Below are 13,449 nucleotides of genomic sequence, written 5' to 3' on the forward strand. Positions count from 1 at the left end.
CAGCTGTGTAACCTTGGGCAAATCATCTAGTGTCTCTGTGCTTCAGTTTTCCTCATCTGTGAATTAGAATCCTAAGAGAACTACCTTAGAGTTATTTGTGAGGATAAAATTAATTCCCACAGAGCACTTAGAACAGCATACACAGCACATGGGAAGTGTAGGTGTTGGCTACTATTTACTCTATGCCAGGTGGGACTGAGTCATTGGCAGGCATTATATCTTTTAATCTTCATAACGATCCTGCAAAGTATTACTATAGGCCACAAACTACAGATGAGAACATTGTAGGTATAGGGAAGCTAAGTAATTTCTTCATGACTATCTTCATAGGTTAATAAGACACAGGTTTGCCAGAACAGAACCCAGGTCTGCCTTGAAAGCACATTCTATTTACCAACAGACTAATAAATTAAAGCAGTGAAAAGACTGCAGATGGGGATTTATTTTCCCAATTGTGTTGGTTTATCTAACCCACAGCAAAACACAATGAAGCTGATGAACAAGGCAGAGAAAGACAGGGCTCAGGAGTGAGAAATCACAAGAAGATCATGGCAGCAATGATATCATGTATATGAAGAGTTTACTAAAACTAACATTTGTTGTAATAAATGGAAAGTGATTCCGTGCAGATAAAATATTTTCAGATGGGCCTCTCTTTATAAATTTCCAATTTCGAGTGACTCAGATGGCTGAACAGCTGATGCTATTAGTCTTCAGCTCCTACTGCTATAATATTAATTGTAGGAAGCAAACCTAGCCAGTTGCTACACAGATGCTAGATGCTAGGTACACATACACACACACACACACACACACACACACACACACACACAGGCACAGGATAAACTGTGCTATGATTGTGCCAAGGCACTCCAGCCTGAGCAACAGAGGAAAACTCTCTTTAAAAAGGGAGAAGGAGGCTGGGCGTGGTGGCTCACGCCTGTAATCCCAGCACTTCGGGAGGCCGAGGTAGGTGGATCACGAGGTCAAGAGATCGAGACCATCCTGGCCAACATGGTGAAACCCCATCTCTACTAAAAAATACAAAATAAAATAAAATTAGCTGGGCATGGTGGCACGTGCCTGTGGTCCCAGCTACTCGGGAGGCTGAGGTGGAAGAATCGCTTGAACCCAGGATGCAGAGGTTGCAGTGAGCTGAGATTGCATCACTGCACTCCAGCCTGGTTACAGAGCAAGACTCCATCTCAAAAAAAATTTAAAAAATAACAAATAAAAAAGAGAGAGAGAGAGAACGAGGGAAATACAAGATACTGGCCAGCCAGTGAGTACACCTGTGATCTTGCTTAGTTAATACCTCCAAACACAACAGTGCTAAACCCCCACATTGGCAGGAAGCTTTGTATTTCTCAAAAAATCCCCTCCCAAAATATTTCTGGAAATCTTAACCTATTTGTCCCCTCAGCCCCTCCAGCTGTGGGACCTTTGTAAGTGCCTTTCCCTTCCTTTTCGGAGTCCTGGGGATTTTGCTTATCATCTGTGCCCTGGCTGCAGCTCTGCAAGCCCCTTCTGCACAAGTGGCTCTTGCTCTCAAGGGTGCTCTACTTCATTGTCTACTCCGTCACTGTCCTCCAGACTTTAGCCTCCTATGTGTCATGGAGTTGGCTGAGCTTCTCCACGTCATCCACCTCTTCACATCTCTGCAATCCTCTTCCTTTGTTTATGCCTAGTTCTTTCATGAAGGGTCATTCTCCTGGCCCCAAAACTTTCTGTTCTGCTAAGTTCAATTCAATCAGCATATATTGATACCTCTTCTGAGCCAGGTGCTCGGTGCTGGGAATGCAGTGATGAATAAACAAGTGTCATGACCTGAAGAAATTATATTCTAATGGGGGAGAAAACTCCATAAACAAATAGTTTCAAAATAATGTGGTGATAATCTATAAAGATGAGCCCAGGTCAAACGAGAACACAACCCATCCTGGTAGTTCAGGATGGCTCCAAGGAGGAATTTATGTCTCTCAGGATGCCTTAAGAGCTTTTAACCATGTAAAAAAGAGGAAGAAAGGTCATGGAGAAAAGATGATGAGCCTAGGAAAGATGGGTACATACAGGAAAAAGACATGCAGTTGAATGGTGTGGGCCCTTGAAGTATGAAGCAGAGGGAGTGTCAATAAAAGAAGGGATAAATAGAAAGATATGATGGAAGGCTCTGCTTTGCTGTTTCAAGAAACTTATATTTAATTCTGTAGTGTGTGATTTCTCAAGCCAAAAAAAAAAAAGTCCATTTGCATACACATACAAACATATAGACAGACACATATAAAGTTTCCCATGATTTCAGCCATCCCACCTACATACACCCCTGGAAGTAAATCCACATGCTGAAGGTGAAGATAAGCTAAGCTGGGATGAAGGAGAATCCCTTGAAGTATTTTAAGCAGGGAATTTTATGATCACATGTTAGTTTAAATACATTACTATCAAGTTTCATGACAGGCAAGTCTGGAGTCAGGGAGTACAATACAAAGATGTTCTGTATCTAGGTAAGAGATGACAAGGTTATTAATTTGAGGATTAGTGACAAAGCTGGAGAAGAAGGTATGACAGCAGCATGTCTTGTGAGTCATGAGGAAAAAGAGGAGTCAGAGATGACTTCAAATTTCCAACTGGGATAGAAGCTTGGTTGGGAGAAACAGTAATAAGTTTATTTTTGGACATTTGAGTCTGAAATGTCTTCGGGACAAGATAGCTTGGTAATAAACAGGCAATCGGATATAAATTAGTAGGTATACTAGTCTGAAGTCCCAAGAAGAGGTCAAAGTTAGTAACACAGGTTTGGGGGTGGGGGAGTCATATGAATATCTGCCAACTTGATTTTCATTGTGCTAAAGTATCGTATGACTACAGTTAATAAAAATGTGTTGTATCCTTGAAAATGAGAATAGATTTTAGGTTTCCTCAGTATGTGAGGTAATGCTTATGTTAATTAGCTCAATTTAGCCATTCCATAATGTATACATATTTCAAAGTGTTTTCCATGACAAATATTTAAATATATAATTTTTTAAAAATACAAAAGATTCTGAATTCACTATTATAATGATCCTAGAGGGGGAGAAAGGATTGTAGCATCACGATGATATGGACAAACCTAGTTAGGATCTCCAAACCGGGTCTGTTCCCTTCTCACCTAGGTAGTCCTTTACTCACTTTCTCACTTTCGCCTGACATTTCCAGTCCTACACAAGCCCATGTTAAAATCTGATGGGATGGCAAGAAGAGCCAAAAAATTCAATTCCAGATCGTAGTTGATGTTTTCATAGGAAAACATCCTTTATATTTAGTTTTATGAAACATAGAATAAAAGCCTTTTATTGTGCCAACCTTTTAGTACAGTTACTGTATATATTCTTGGTGATTTCTAAGCTACCATACCTGGAGATGAAATTTATTGTGGGATCCTTCCAAATAGTCTCCCCTACAATTCATTCTTCATAGAGTAGCCAGAATCATCATGTAAATATAAATCAGAGCATGGCACTTTCCTGTTTAAACCCATCCAATGGATTCCCATCGCTGTTCAAACAAAGCCCAAATTTCCTACTGTGTAGTTCCCCATCTTTATCGCACCCCTTCCGGGCTCCTCCAGGACCTTCCTGACCCTCCCTTGTTCCCTTTTCAAGGCAAGCTTTCTATACTGCTTTCCTTTTCCTAGAACTCTCTGCCCTTAATATTTCGTATAGCAGGCTCCGTCTCATCTTTTTTTTTTTTTTTTTTTTTTTTTGAGACGGAGTTTCGCTCTTGTTACCCAGGCTGGAGTGCAATGGCGCGATCTTGGCTCACCGCAACCTCCGCCTCCTGGGTTCAGGCAATTCTCCTGCCTCAGCCTCCTGAGTAGCTGGGATTACAGGCACGCGCCACCATGCCCAGCTAATTTTTTGTATTTTTAGTAGATACGGGGTTTCACCATGTTGACCAGGATGGTCTCGATCTCTTGACCTTGTGATCCACCCGCCTCGGCCTCCCAAAGTGCTGGCATTACAGGCTTGAGCCACCGTGCCCGGCCCGTCTCATCTTTCATGTATGAGTTCAAAACTTCATTCCTTACAGAGGCCTTCCCTGACCACCATTTCTATCTAACCCTTAATGACCTACCCCACTCTCTAACATGTTACTGTTTTATTATTGTCACATAATGCTTATCATGATCTGAAATCATGATTTTTGTTTTGTATACTCGTTTGTTGCATATTGGAGCCATAAAGACAGTTACTACATTTGAATCTTTCACATAAGGTATCTAATAAATATTTGTAAAATGAATAGACTAATTAATTGAATATCCCCATTCCATAAAATTAGTAAGTAAACAGTAGGTAAAAAAAGAAAGCACTCTGAACAAAGATGCCAGGCTCTATAGTTGGCGCTGGCAATGGAACTATGTCTTTCAGTAGTTCCCACTCTGGTGAAGACAATAGGCACTTGATTGTGAGGCCCTAACTAGGAGGCAAATAAAGGGTCCCGTGGAATCACAAAAGAAAGGATCCCTTAAAGAGTCGTTAAAATCCGAAGGATGAGTGAGTGAAGGGAACATGAGGGCTGAAGGGGTTGAAGGAATGTGGCAAACGCCTAGGGAGCAGGGACAGTAAGTGCGAAGCTGTCCGGGGATGAGAATGTGAGACATGTTAAGCAGTTCCCTGGTCCTGGAGCACTTTCCCAGGCTGATTGTAGGATTCGATGACATAGCATACTCACTACTGTGAATGGTAACTCGCCATATAAGCTACCGTTATGAATAAACGCAGACCTGTAACTACCAGTCACTTCTTATATCTTCTGATATTCCAAGAAAAAGGAAGGATAATTTTGAAGAGATCCTTGGTGTGATGGCTTTTGTGACTTACACGCCGGGTCCCGCGACCTCACCCCATCCTCTACACTGGTTGGTGTCGCCTAGACCACGAATCTCATTGGTCTTTCCAGGTGGAAACCGCTGCGGGATTGCTGCGGGGAGAGCCAGAGGCCCGCCCCCTGTCGCTGATTGGGTGAAGGGCGGCCAAATCAGAAAACCGGCCTCCGTCTCCCGGCGGCCCCACGGGGGCCTGTTGCTTGGCAACTGATTTACTTCCTCAGTTGCGCGGCTGCCGGGCTGCACCTGTGAAGTGGAGACAACGTGCTAGGACCTTGGTGGGCGTGCACGTCTCACTCCCACTCAGGCGCCGACGACACGGGGTTGTCTGTTGCTCTTGCAAGTTCGTCTTGAGACTGGGCTGCGAGCTGGCGCTGCAGTGAAACGCCACGGACGAGGAAGTGCCCAAGTTTTCCTTCGGGAAGTTCTCGTTTAGAGGAGTTAGGAGAAAAACTCATTGTTAATCCCACATTCAGAAGCCACTTATCTTGGGAGGCTTCCGAGGTTCTAGAAAGCAGGTAACTTATGTCAGTTTACTAAATGTGGGAAGGTGACCCATAACTTGAAACATCTGCCTCAGACTAAACCTGAGGCATTTGGGGACGAGTGCCAGACCCTCCGCTGCCTATCATGAGCGGTAGGGCTTACCGCTTGCTGCAAAGAGACTTCCATGAGCTCAGGGAGAACAATTATAAGGTAAGTACTAGGCACGTGGAGGGATGTGTTTCATTGTGCAGTAATTTTTAAGAGGCAGTTTAACCCATGTTTATTCTATAAGTCGTAATTTAGTTACACCCGATTTGCCACTCCAGTATTGTTATTTAATAAATATCTCAATTAGCTGGGCATGGTGGCGCGTGCCTGTAGTCCCAGCTACTCAGGAGGCTGAGGCAGGAGAATTGCTTGAACCCAGGAGGCGGAGGTTGCTGTGAGCCGAGATCGCGCCATTGCACTCCAGCCTGGGTAACAAGAGCGAAACTCTGTCTCAAAAAATAAATAAATAAATAAATAAATAAATATCTCACGAACGTATTTCATAACAATCATTATTATTCAAAATAATAATGCCTAACAATATTGAGCATATTGTGGAAAGTAATTTATGTGGATCTAGGCGCTGAATATCAGGGTCTGTTATGTAGTTAGTGACTAGCAGGTGCAGGCTTATGCTCATTAATTATAATGCTGCAAAAGAAGTAGTACCTTTCATTTACCTACTGAAAACCTAAGGCTCCAAAACATTCTGTAAAGATTTGGCCCATGATTCCATTACAGGGTTTTCTGATTTCAAAGCTCTAGTTCTTAATTCTTGTGTTCCACTACTTACTGTCCAGTGCACTTTTACCAGCATAACACATAAATGCCTTCCTTCTGTAGTTTTAACACAAAGGAAGCAATAGCCTTGGCCTTAAATGCCACCAATGAGGTTATCAGTGTCCGTGGGTGCCACAGGCTGATTTATGGAAAATAAAAAAAATGGAAGAGAGGGCAAAGAGGGAGTGCTTAAGGGAAAGAATAGAAAGAAAGCTGTCCATAGAAGGAAGGTATAGAGTCCATCCTACCGTTGCTTCAGGTGTAGTTCAGTGGGTTGTTCAATTTTTACCTCTGCTATAAAAGTACTGCCTTCACTGGAGATAGTAGGAACAGTTAAAGCAGTGCAACAGCAAACATTCCAGAGGCATGGACGTAACATTTGATATTATTTCTGCTCATCTTGAGCTTTGTAGTTCTCTGTTGAAAGAGAATCTAATGAAGGAATATGTAAATATAGATAATAGAGATACAGTGCTGACCCAGACAAGCACTAACATACTTAAAAACTATGTGGGTGCTTGGAAGTATTTTTGTCTGTTTATGTAAGTGTATTACTTAGCACAATTCGTAAGGTTTTCCATGAAATACATTCTTGTCCCTCCATTGGAGCAATACCTCAAGTATAGGAAAACTTTGCTTTTATATACAAGTGCAATTTTGGATTTTTTCTTAATGAAAATGTTTCCACTTCATGTCATTCATGTAGAATTCATATAGCTATAAAATGTTTTGAAGAAACATGTACTTTCTATTTCTTTCTTTTAAAATTGGAATCTTAAATTGGTTATTGACTTACACAGAGAGTATATAAGCCACACATCCTAATCTTGACTTTCTAGTCCCACTGGTGACTTCTACAATTATGATTTATTCTTATTTACTATTGCATATGTTTTCTGGGATCTATATTAACTTCTGTGTCATAAGACACATAACACCTCCCCAGCAAATAAACTTATCAAAAAAAGAAAATTTCGAGTATTTAGAATTCAGTGTCAGCTGGTATGTGATTTTTTAAAACTTCAGTAAATACTTAATAAGTTGTGTGTGATTTAATTTTGTTTTTAACTTAAAGGGTATCGCTGGTAGGCCTGTAAGTGAAGATATGATGGAATGGGAAGCTGAAATTGAAGGTCTACAGAATTCAGTTTGTCAGGGTTTGTATTTTCAAAACCAATCTATTTTTTAAAAAGTCTTTATACCATTATTAGCCCACCCTCTTTTTATGTAGGATAAGGTTGCAGAATATAAATTTCCTGAAATTCTTCTTTATGTGTAAAATAAGTTTGCATTATACCAATTATCTAAAATTCTGAAAGTATTTCCATTATTTTTTCATTATATGGACAATTTTTTTGCCGTGTGTTAACATAGATGGAAATTTGGGGTATTTTTCTTTATGCCAAATCTTAATGTTATTACATTTTTAAGATGCAGACATAATAAAGCATATCAATTGAGAATATCTTCTGTCTTCCATGAGATCAGGGAATAACTATCAAAATTCCTATTGGCTTCAAAATCCCACAGTTACTTCTCATTTTTTCCTTTATGATTTTCCCTCAAATTTTTATAAATCGAAAAATCTCAAGAAGACTGAGCCACTATAAACTGTGATGATCATGTTTTCTTTCAATCATGGATTAATAAGATATTCTTTGAGTGAGGTACGGGAGACAAATATAATCAGCAGATAATTACAATAAAATATACATTATTATGGATTTTGAACAGAATACTAAAGAGGAAGAGGATTAGTTAATTATGCCTGAGGGAGTCAGAAATATCTTCCCAAGGAGACCACATTTGAGTTGGGTCCTGAAGAATGTGTAAGAGTCTGCCAGGTTCAGAAGGAGAAGGAAATTCAGGCAGAGTAAACAGCACAGCAGAGACTTGGAGGCAAGAAAGGTTGTAGCAGATTCTGGGAAGATGAGTTCAGTCAATATGAAATACAATGGAGGGGCTGAGTATTAGGGGGATAAAGGTAGCAGATGGAAAGGACTAGTGGGAAACAGACTGAAAGCATGTGATAATAGTTTGTGAAGTGTCTGTTATACTATCCAGAGGAGTCTGTATAGTCGATGAATCGATTTACTTAAAAATAAAACTGGAAAGTCTAAACCACAGGGAGAAACTCCAGTGTTAATCAGGAGTTAATCAATACAATATGACACTTTAGTAAAAATGTTATCTCTATATCATAGATTTAGTCTTCCAACTGACAATACATTTTACATCGGAGTACAACTATATTCCTCCAGTTGTGAAATTTATGACAATTCCTTATCATCCAAATGGTAAGAACTAAATGAGATTTTTATCATCAGAGGCTTTGTACCTATTATCCTTGTTTCTTATAATAATCATGTTTCTTTTTAAGAGCTTTATTATGATTATAAAAGTAAGAACTCTCATTGGGGAAAATATGAAAAGGCTGGGAAAAATTAACAATCACCTTAAATCCTAATGCAAAGAGAAAATACCGACAACATTTCACCAAATTTATTTTCTTTTATTCTATGTATGAACTTTTCTCTATGTAGTTGAGGTATTACATATGAAGTTTTGCCTCTGGGTTTTTTATTTTATTTATTTTACGTGGTTTTTTTGTTTGTTTGTTTTTGTTTTTGTTTTTTTTGAGACAAGTTTATTCTGTTGCCCAGGCTGGAGTGCAGCGGTGTGATCTTGGCTCACTGCAACCTCTGCCTCTCTGGTTCAATTGATTCTCCTGCCTCAGCCTCCCAAGTAGCTGGGACTACAGGCATGCACCACCACACTCAACTAGTTTTTGTATTTTTAGTAGAGATGGGGTTTCACCATGTTGGCCAGGCTGGTCTTGAACTCCCGACCATCCACCCACCTTGGCTCCCCATAGTGCTGAGATTACAGGGCATGAGCCACCACGCCTGGCCTAGGTTTTTAAGTTTAAAACTATATGTCTTTTTTCTGCATTGTTAAACATTTTCAAAAGATCATCTTAAATCGTTCAACAATACACTTAACCATTCCTCCGTTGTTCAATATTTTAGTTGGATCTAATTTTTCATTATTATAAAAAATGATATTTTTTAAATAAATATCATTTCCATAAAGTAGAGGGAACTTTAGTCTCTAGGAGGAAAGGTATGGGGACAACTTGTGACTGCTCTTTTGTCCCCCATCACTCCTCCCAAGGGCAGTCACTTACCTGATTAGGGAGATGGAGGAAAGAATTAAGCATTTGTGGCCCAGAATTTTCTCAACACTGTCTCTTTCTAACTATCCTGGGTACAGTCTCTTTTTCTGCCCACAGGAAATTTAGGCAGGCCTTCAGTTTGGGAGTGAAGTTCAAATCAGGGGGACTTTTATGGAGCCTGATGAAAGCCATTCATCAAGTGCATTCTCCATTTCCGTGTTATGTACAATGAAGCTGATGTTTTTACTTCCATGTTTCAATACTTGATCTATTTTATAATTACATATGAGCTTGAGGGGTTAAAAGGATTATTTACTAGCTTTCAAACCCCACCAAGGATGGCTATGTACAGTTTTGCATCTTTAGATATAAAAAGCCAAGTTGCCTTTTGGTGGTATTTATACTCCTACCAAAAAGTATATATAAAGTTCTCATTTTAGTACCTTCCAATTCTGGCCATTGAAACTTTGGATAATTTTTTTTTTTGCCAATTTGGTAAGAGCTTTGCTATTATTTTAATAAGCACTTCTTTGAATACTTGAGAAGTAAATATTTTTTCACATTTGTTGATTCTTGTTTTGTGACTTGTATGTTATAATCGACAATGTTATCACATCGTCCTAGATGCTGCAAATATTTCCTCTAATTTGTCATTAATTTTCAATTTTGTTTATGTCATTTTTTCACATGTTGGATTTAGAGATTTTTATGATTTAAAATAAATTTATATTTAAGATCTATTACTCTTGTCCCTTGGGGTTTTTGCAATTGTCTTTCATCTTAGATGATCCTTTCCCCAAACAAAATCAAATAGTCATTTTAAGTTTCTTCTAGTCCATTATATAGTTGTATTTATCTTATTTAACTCTATTATTTTTCCAAACACTAAATTAATTGTGTTAGGTCATAGGCCAAGCTTCTGTACATCTTTCCAACTTAATAATAACAGGCCAAGGCTGGAGGTTAAGTTTTGCCCATCCTCAAGGTGGAGGATTCCGTTTCTGGGACTAAAGCATTTACTCTGTCACCGTTTCCAGTCAGTGGGAAGGGGAAAAAAAGAAGGAAAACCAGCTTCCTTTAAAAAATGATTCAGAAATTGCACACTTATATTCCACAACTAAAACTTAGTCACGGGGCCACATCTTACTAGAGGAGAGGGTAGGAAAAACCGTAGGGGCACCTATATATTCAGCCAAAACAACACGGTAGTGGATGGGAACCAGGGATGGATATAGTGCTTCTTATTACAGAGAGAAGAACTAGGAAAAAGGAAGAGCAAATGCAAATCATTTTTCTGGCTTATCATTTTGATGTTTGTAGTTTTACATGATAATTTATTATATATGCCAATATTAATGTATTATTTTAATACAGTAGACCCACACACTGGTCAGCCCTGTATAACTTTTTTGGATGACCTTACGATGTGGAATACAAGCTATACATTGAGCAGCATCTTACTTGCCCTACAGGTAAGAATAGATTGCATATAATCTTTTTAATACTTTTAATTACCTAACTGTTCAAACTATAAGAATTAAAATACACAATGCATATTTCAGTATTTAAAGAATTTGAGAAGCTTATTTAAATCAATATTTCTATATGAAGGCTGCAAAGTGGAACTTATTAAATTATAAAGACTATTGTTTTAAAGTGAAATTGATAGTTAAAGCCCCTCAAGACCAAAGAATACGTATCTTATAAAAGAAGAAAATAATTATTTAGGTGGTTTCAATTCTGAAAATATAACCTTAGGTTTTCTTTTGGCTGCTGACTTCACTTCCTGGTGTTGAACAGGCCTTTTACGTCCTTCTTCATTTACGGACCTTGCCTTCCTGAGAGAGGTGGATCAACTGACTACAACTTAAAATGCTCACCTTTGTTTTTTGTTTCTGACAGTGCTAGTTAGCTACTTTCTGTCTCATTAGCATTCATATCAAACCCAGTGAACAATTATACCAAGGATTTTCTCCTCTCCTCAGATGCCTGTTTCTCAAACGCCACCTTTACCCACTGGACCCATGGTCCTTAGAAGCATACCTCAATGTTGTGCCTTTTCTTTTCTTTCTTTGTTTTTTTTTTTTTTCTTTGATAGGATCTGCCTCTGTTGTCACCCACGCTGGAGTTGCAGTGGCACAATTATGGCTCACTGCAGCCTCAACCTCCTAGGCTCAAGTGATCCTACCACCTCAGCCTCTCGAATAGTTGGGACCACATTTTTTTTTAAACTTTCTCTAGAAAATTTAATTTTTTAAATTTTAAAAATTTTTTAAAAATTTTTTCTCTAGAAATTTTAATTTTTTTATGTAAATTTTTTTTTTTTTTGACCGAGTTTCACTCATTACCCAGGCTGGAGTGCAATGGCGCGACCTTGGCTCATCGCAACCTCCGCCTCCTGGGTTCAGGCAATTCTCCTGCCTCAGCCTCCTGAGTAGCTGGGATTACAGGCACACGCCACCATGCCCAGCTAATTTTTGTATTTTTAGTAGAGATGGGGTTTCACCATGTTGACCAGAATGGTCTCGATCTCTTGACCTCATGATCCACCCGCCTCGGCCTCCCAAAGTGCTGGGATTATAGGCGTGAGCCACCGCGCCCGGCCAAAATTTTTTTTTTAATTTTCTCTAGAGAAGGGGTCTCACTATGTTGCTCAGGTTGGTCTGGAACTCCTAGGCTCAAGAGATCCTCTTACCTCAGTCTCCCAAGTTGCTGGGATTACAGGCAGCAGACACCACATCCAGCCAGTGTTGTATTATTTCAGATTCTTAAAAAAAATTCCTCATTTCTTATCTGATGCTAAAATGAATTATTTAAGTGATATTTGCTTTGACCACTTAGATCTAGCTTAGTAATAATCTATCCATGGACCTACTTATCACTAATAATGTCTGGAGATAAATTATTACATTTTGATTATCCAGAATACTTGGAATATAAAATATTCTGGCATAATTGAATTTTTAAAATATGGAATTATAAATTCAATTTCTTGTATTTCTTATTTTTGGAAAAAAATAATACTTTTTTGACTAGTCAGCATACTAAGCACATTGTAATCTTTAGAAAAGATTCAATGTTCAGTTCATTCATTCATTCTACAAATAAGTATTGAGGATCTACTTGTGTGAGACTGTGTTCTAGGAAAGAAACATTTGAGCAAAAAATTTAAGTGAATGAGTGTGATATGCAGAAATCTGGGGTTAATTCTTTAGATTCCTTTAAACAGATATATTCTGATCTCATCTATGTAAACTGGAGTCTGCTGTAAGAATAGCTAAATGATTTCAAAATGTAATGAGTATGGGCAAACCAGCATGAACTGGTGAAAATTTTGAATTGCAGAATAATTTGATCAAAGGGAAATTTGTTCTGTCACTTGCTACCTTTGTACCATTGGACAAAGTTTTCCCACTTCTCCATGCTTCAATTTCTTCGTCAGTAAAATGGGGCTATTGTTACCTCATGAAACCTGTGAGGATGAAACTATTAAATGCATGTAAAGAATTTGGAACTGTGCCTGGTCCAAGAAGAGAACTGAATAGTTAATACAGGTTGAGTGTTTCTTATTTGAAATGCTTAGGATTTGGGAATTTTTCCAGTTTTTGAATATTTGCATTATATATACCCTCCATGTGAGCATCCCAAATTTGAAAATTTGAAATCTGAAATGCTCCAGTGAGCAATTCCTTTGCACATCATGTCAGTGCTCAGAAAGTTTTGAATTTTGGAGTATTTAGGATTTCAGATTTTCAGATTTGGGATGCTGAACCTCTAGTTGTAATACTATGATTATTCTTACTATTAAACAGTAATGCAAAGTGACACTAAAGTGTTGCCAAATATATCATGGAAAGCCAGTAGATAACACAGTTTTTTGTCTCTTTATTTTTCAAAAACATTAATAAAACAAATATGCACACATTACAAAAGATTTTTAAGATGACGAGAAGGAAAAGACAATCACTGATAATTATAAAGAAAACCCTTAACTCTGCTGTTACTAGGCAAGAGCTTCCTGATCTTTTCTCCTGTGGTTCTATTTAAAATCTTTCGGTGGATTCCACCCTCTCCACAAGTGTAAGCTCTA

General features: G+C 38.5%; 1 protein-coding gene across 1 annotated transcript in view; it reads left to right on the top strand.

The window, feature by feature from the left end:
- Positions 1–5,059: 5,059 nt before the first annotated feature.
- Positions 5,060–13,449, top strand: part of UBE2U (ubiquitin conjugating enzyme E2 U) — a 67,209-nt gene continuing 58,819 nt past the window's right edge. The window contains exons 1-4 of the mRNA XM_039474196.2: positions 5,060–5,566; positions 7,260–7,341; positions 8,389–8,481; positions 10,734–10,831. Coding sequence (XP_039330130.1) covers positions 5,501–5,566; positions 7,260–7,341; positions 8,389–8,481; positions 10,734–10,831 — 339 coding nt within the window. The 5' untranslated portion in view covers positions 5,060–5,500. The remainder of the gene's footprint in view (positions 5,567–7,259; positions 7,342–8,388; positions 8,482–10,733; positions 10,832–13,449) is intronic.

This window comes from Saimiri boliviensis, chromosome 11 (assembly GCF_048565385.1).
Source record: "Saimiri boliviensis isolate mSaiBol1 chromosome 11, mSaiBol1.pri, whole genome shotgun sequence".
NCBI lineage: Eukaryota > Metazoa > Chordata > Mammalia > Primates > Cebidae > Saimiri > Saimiri boliviensis.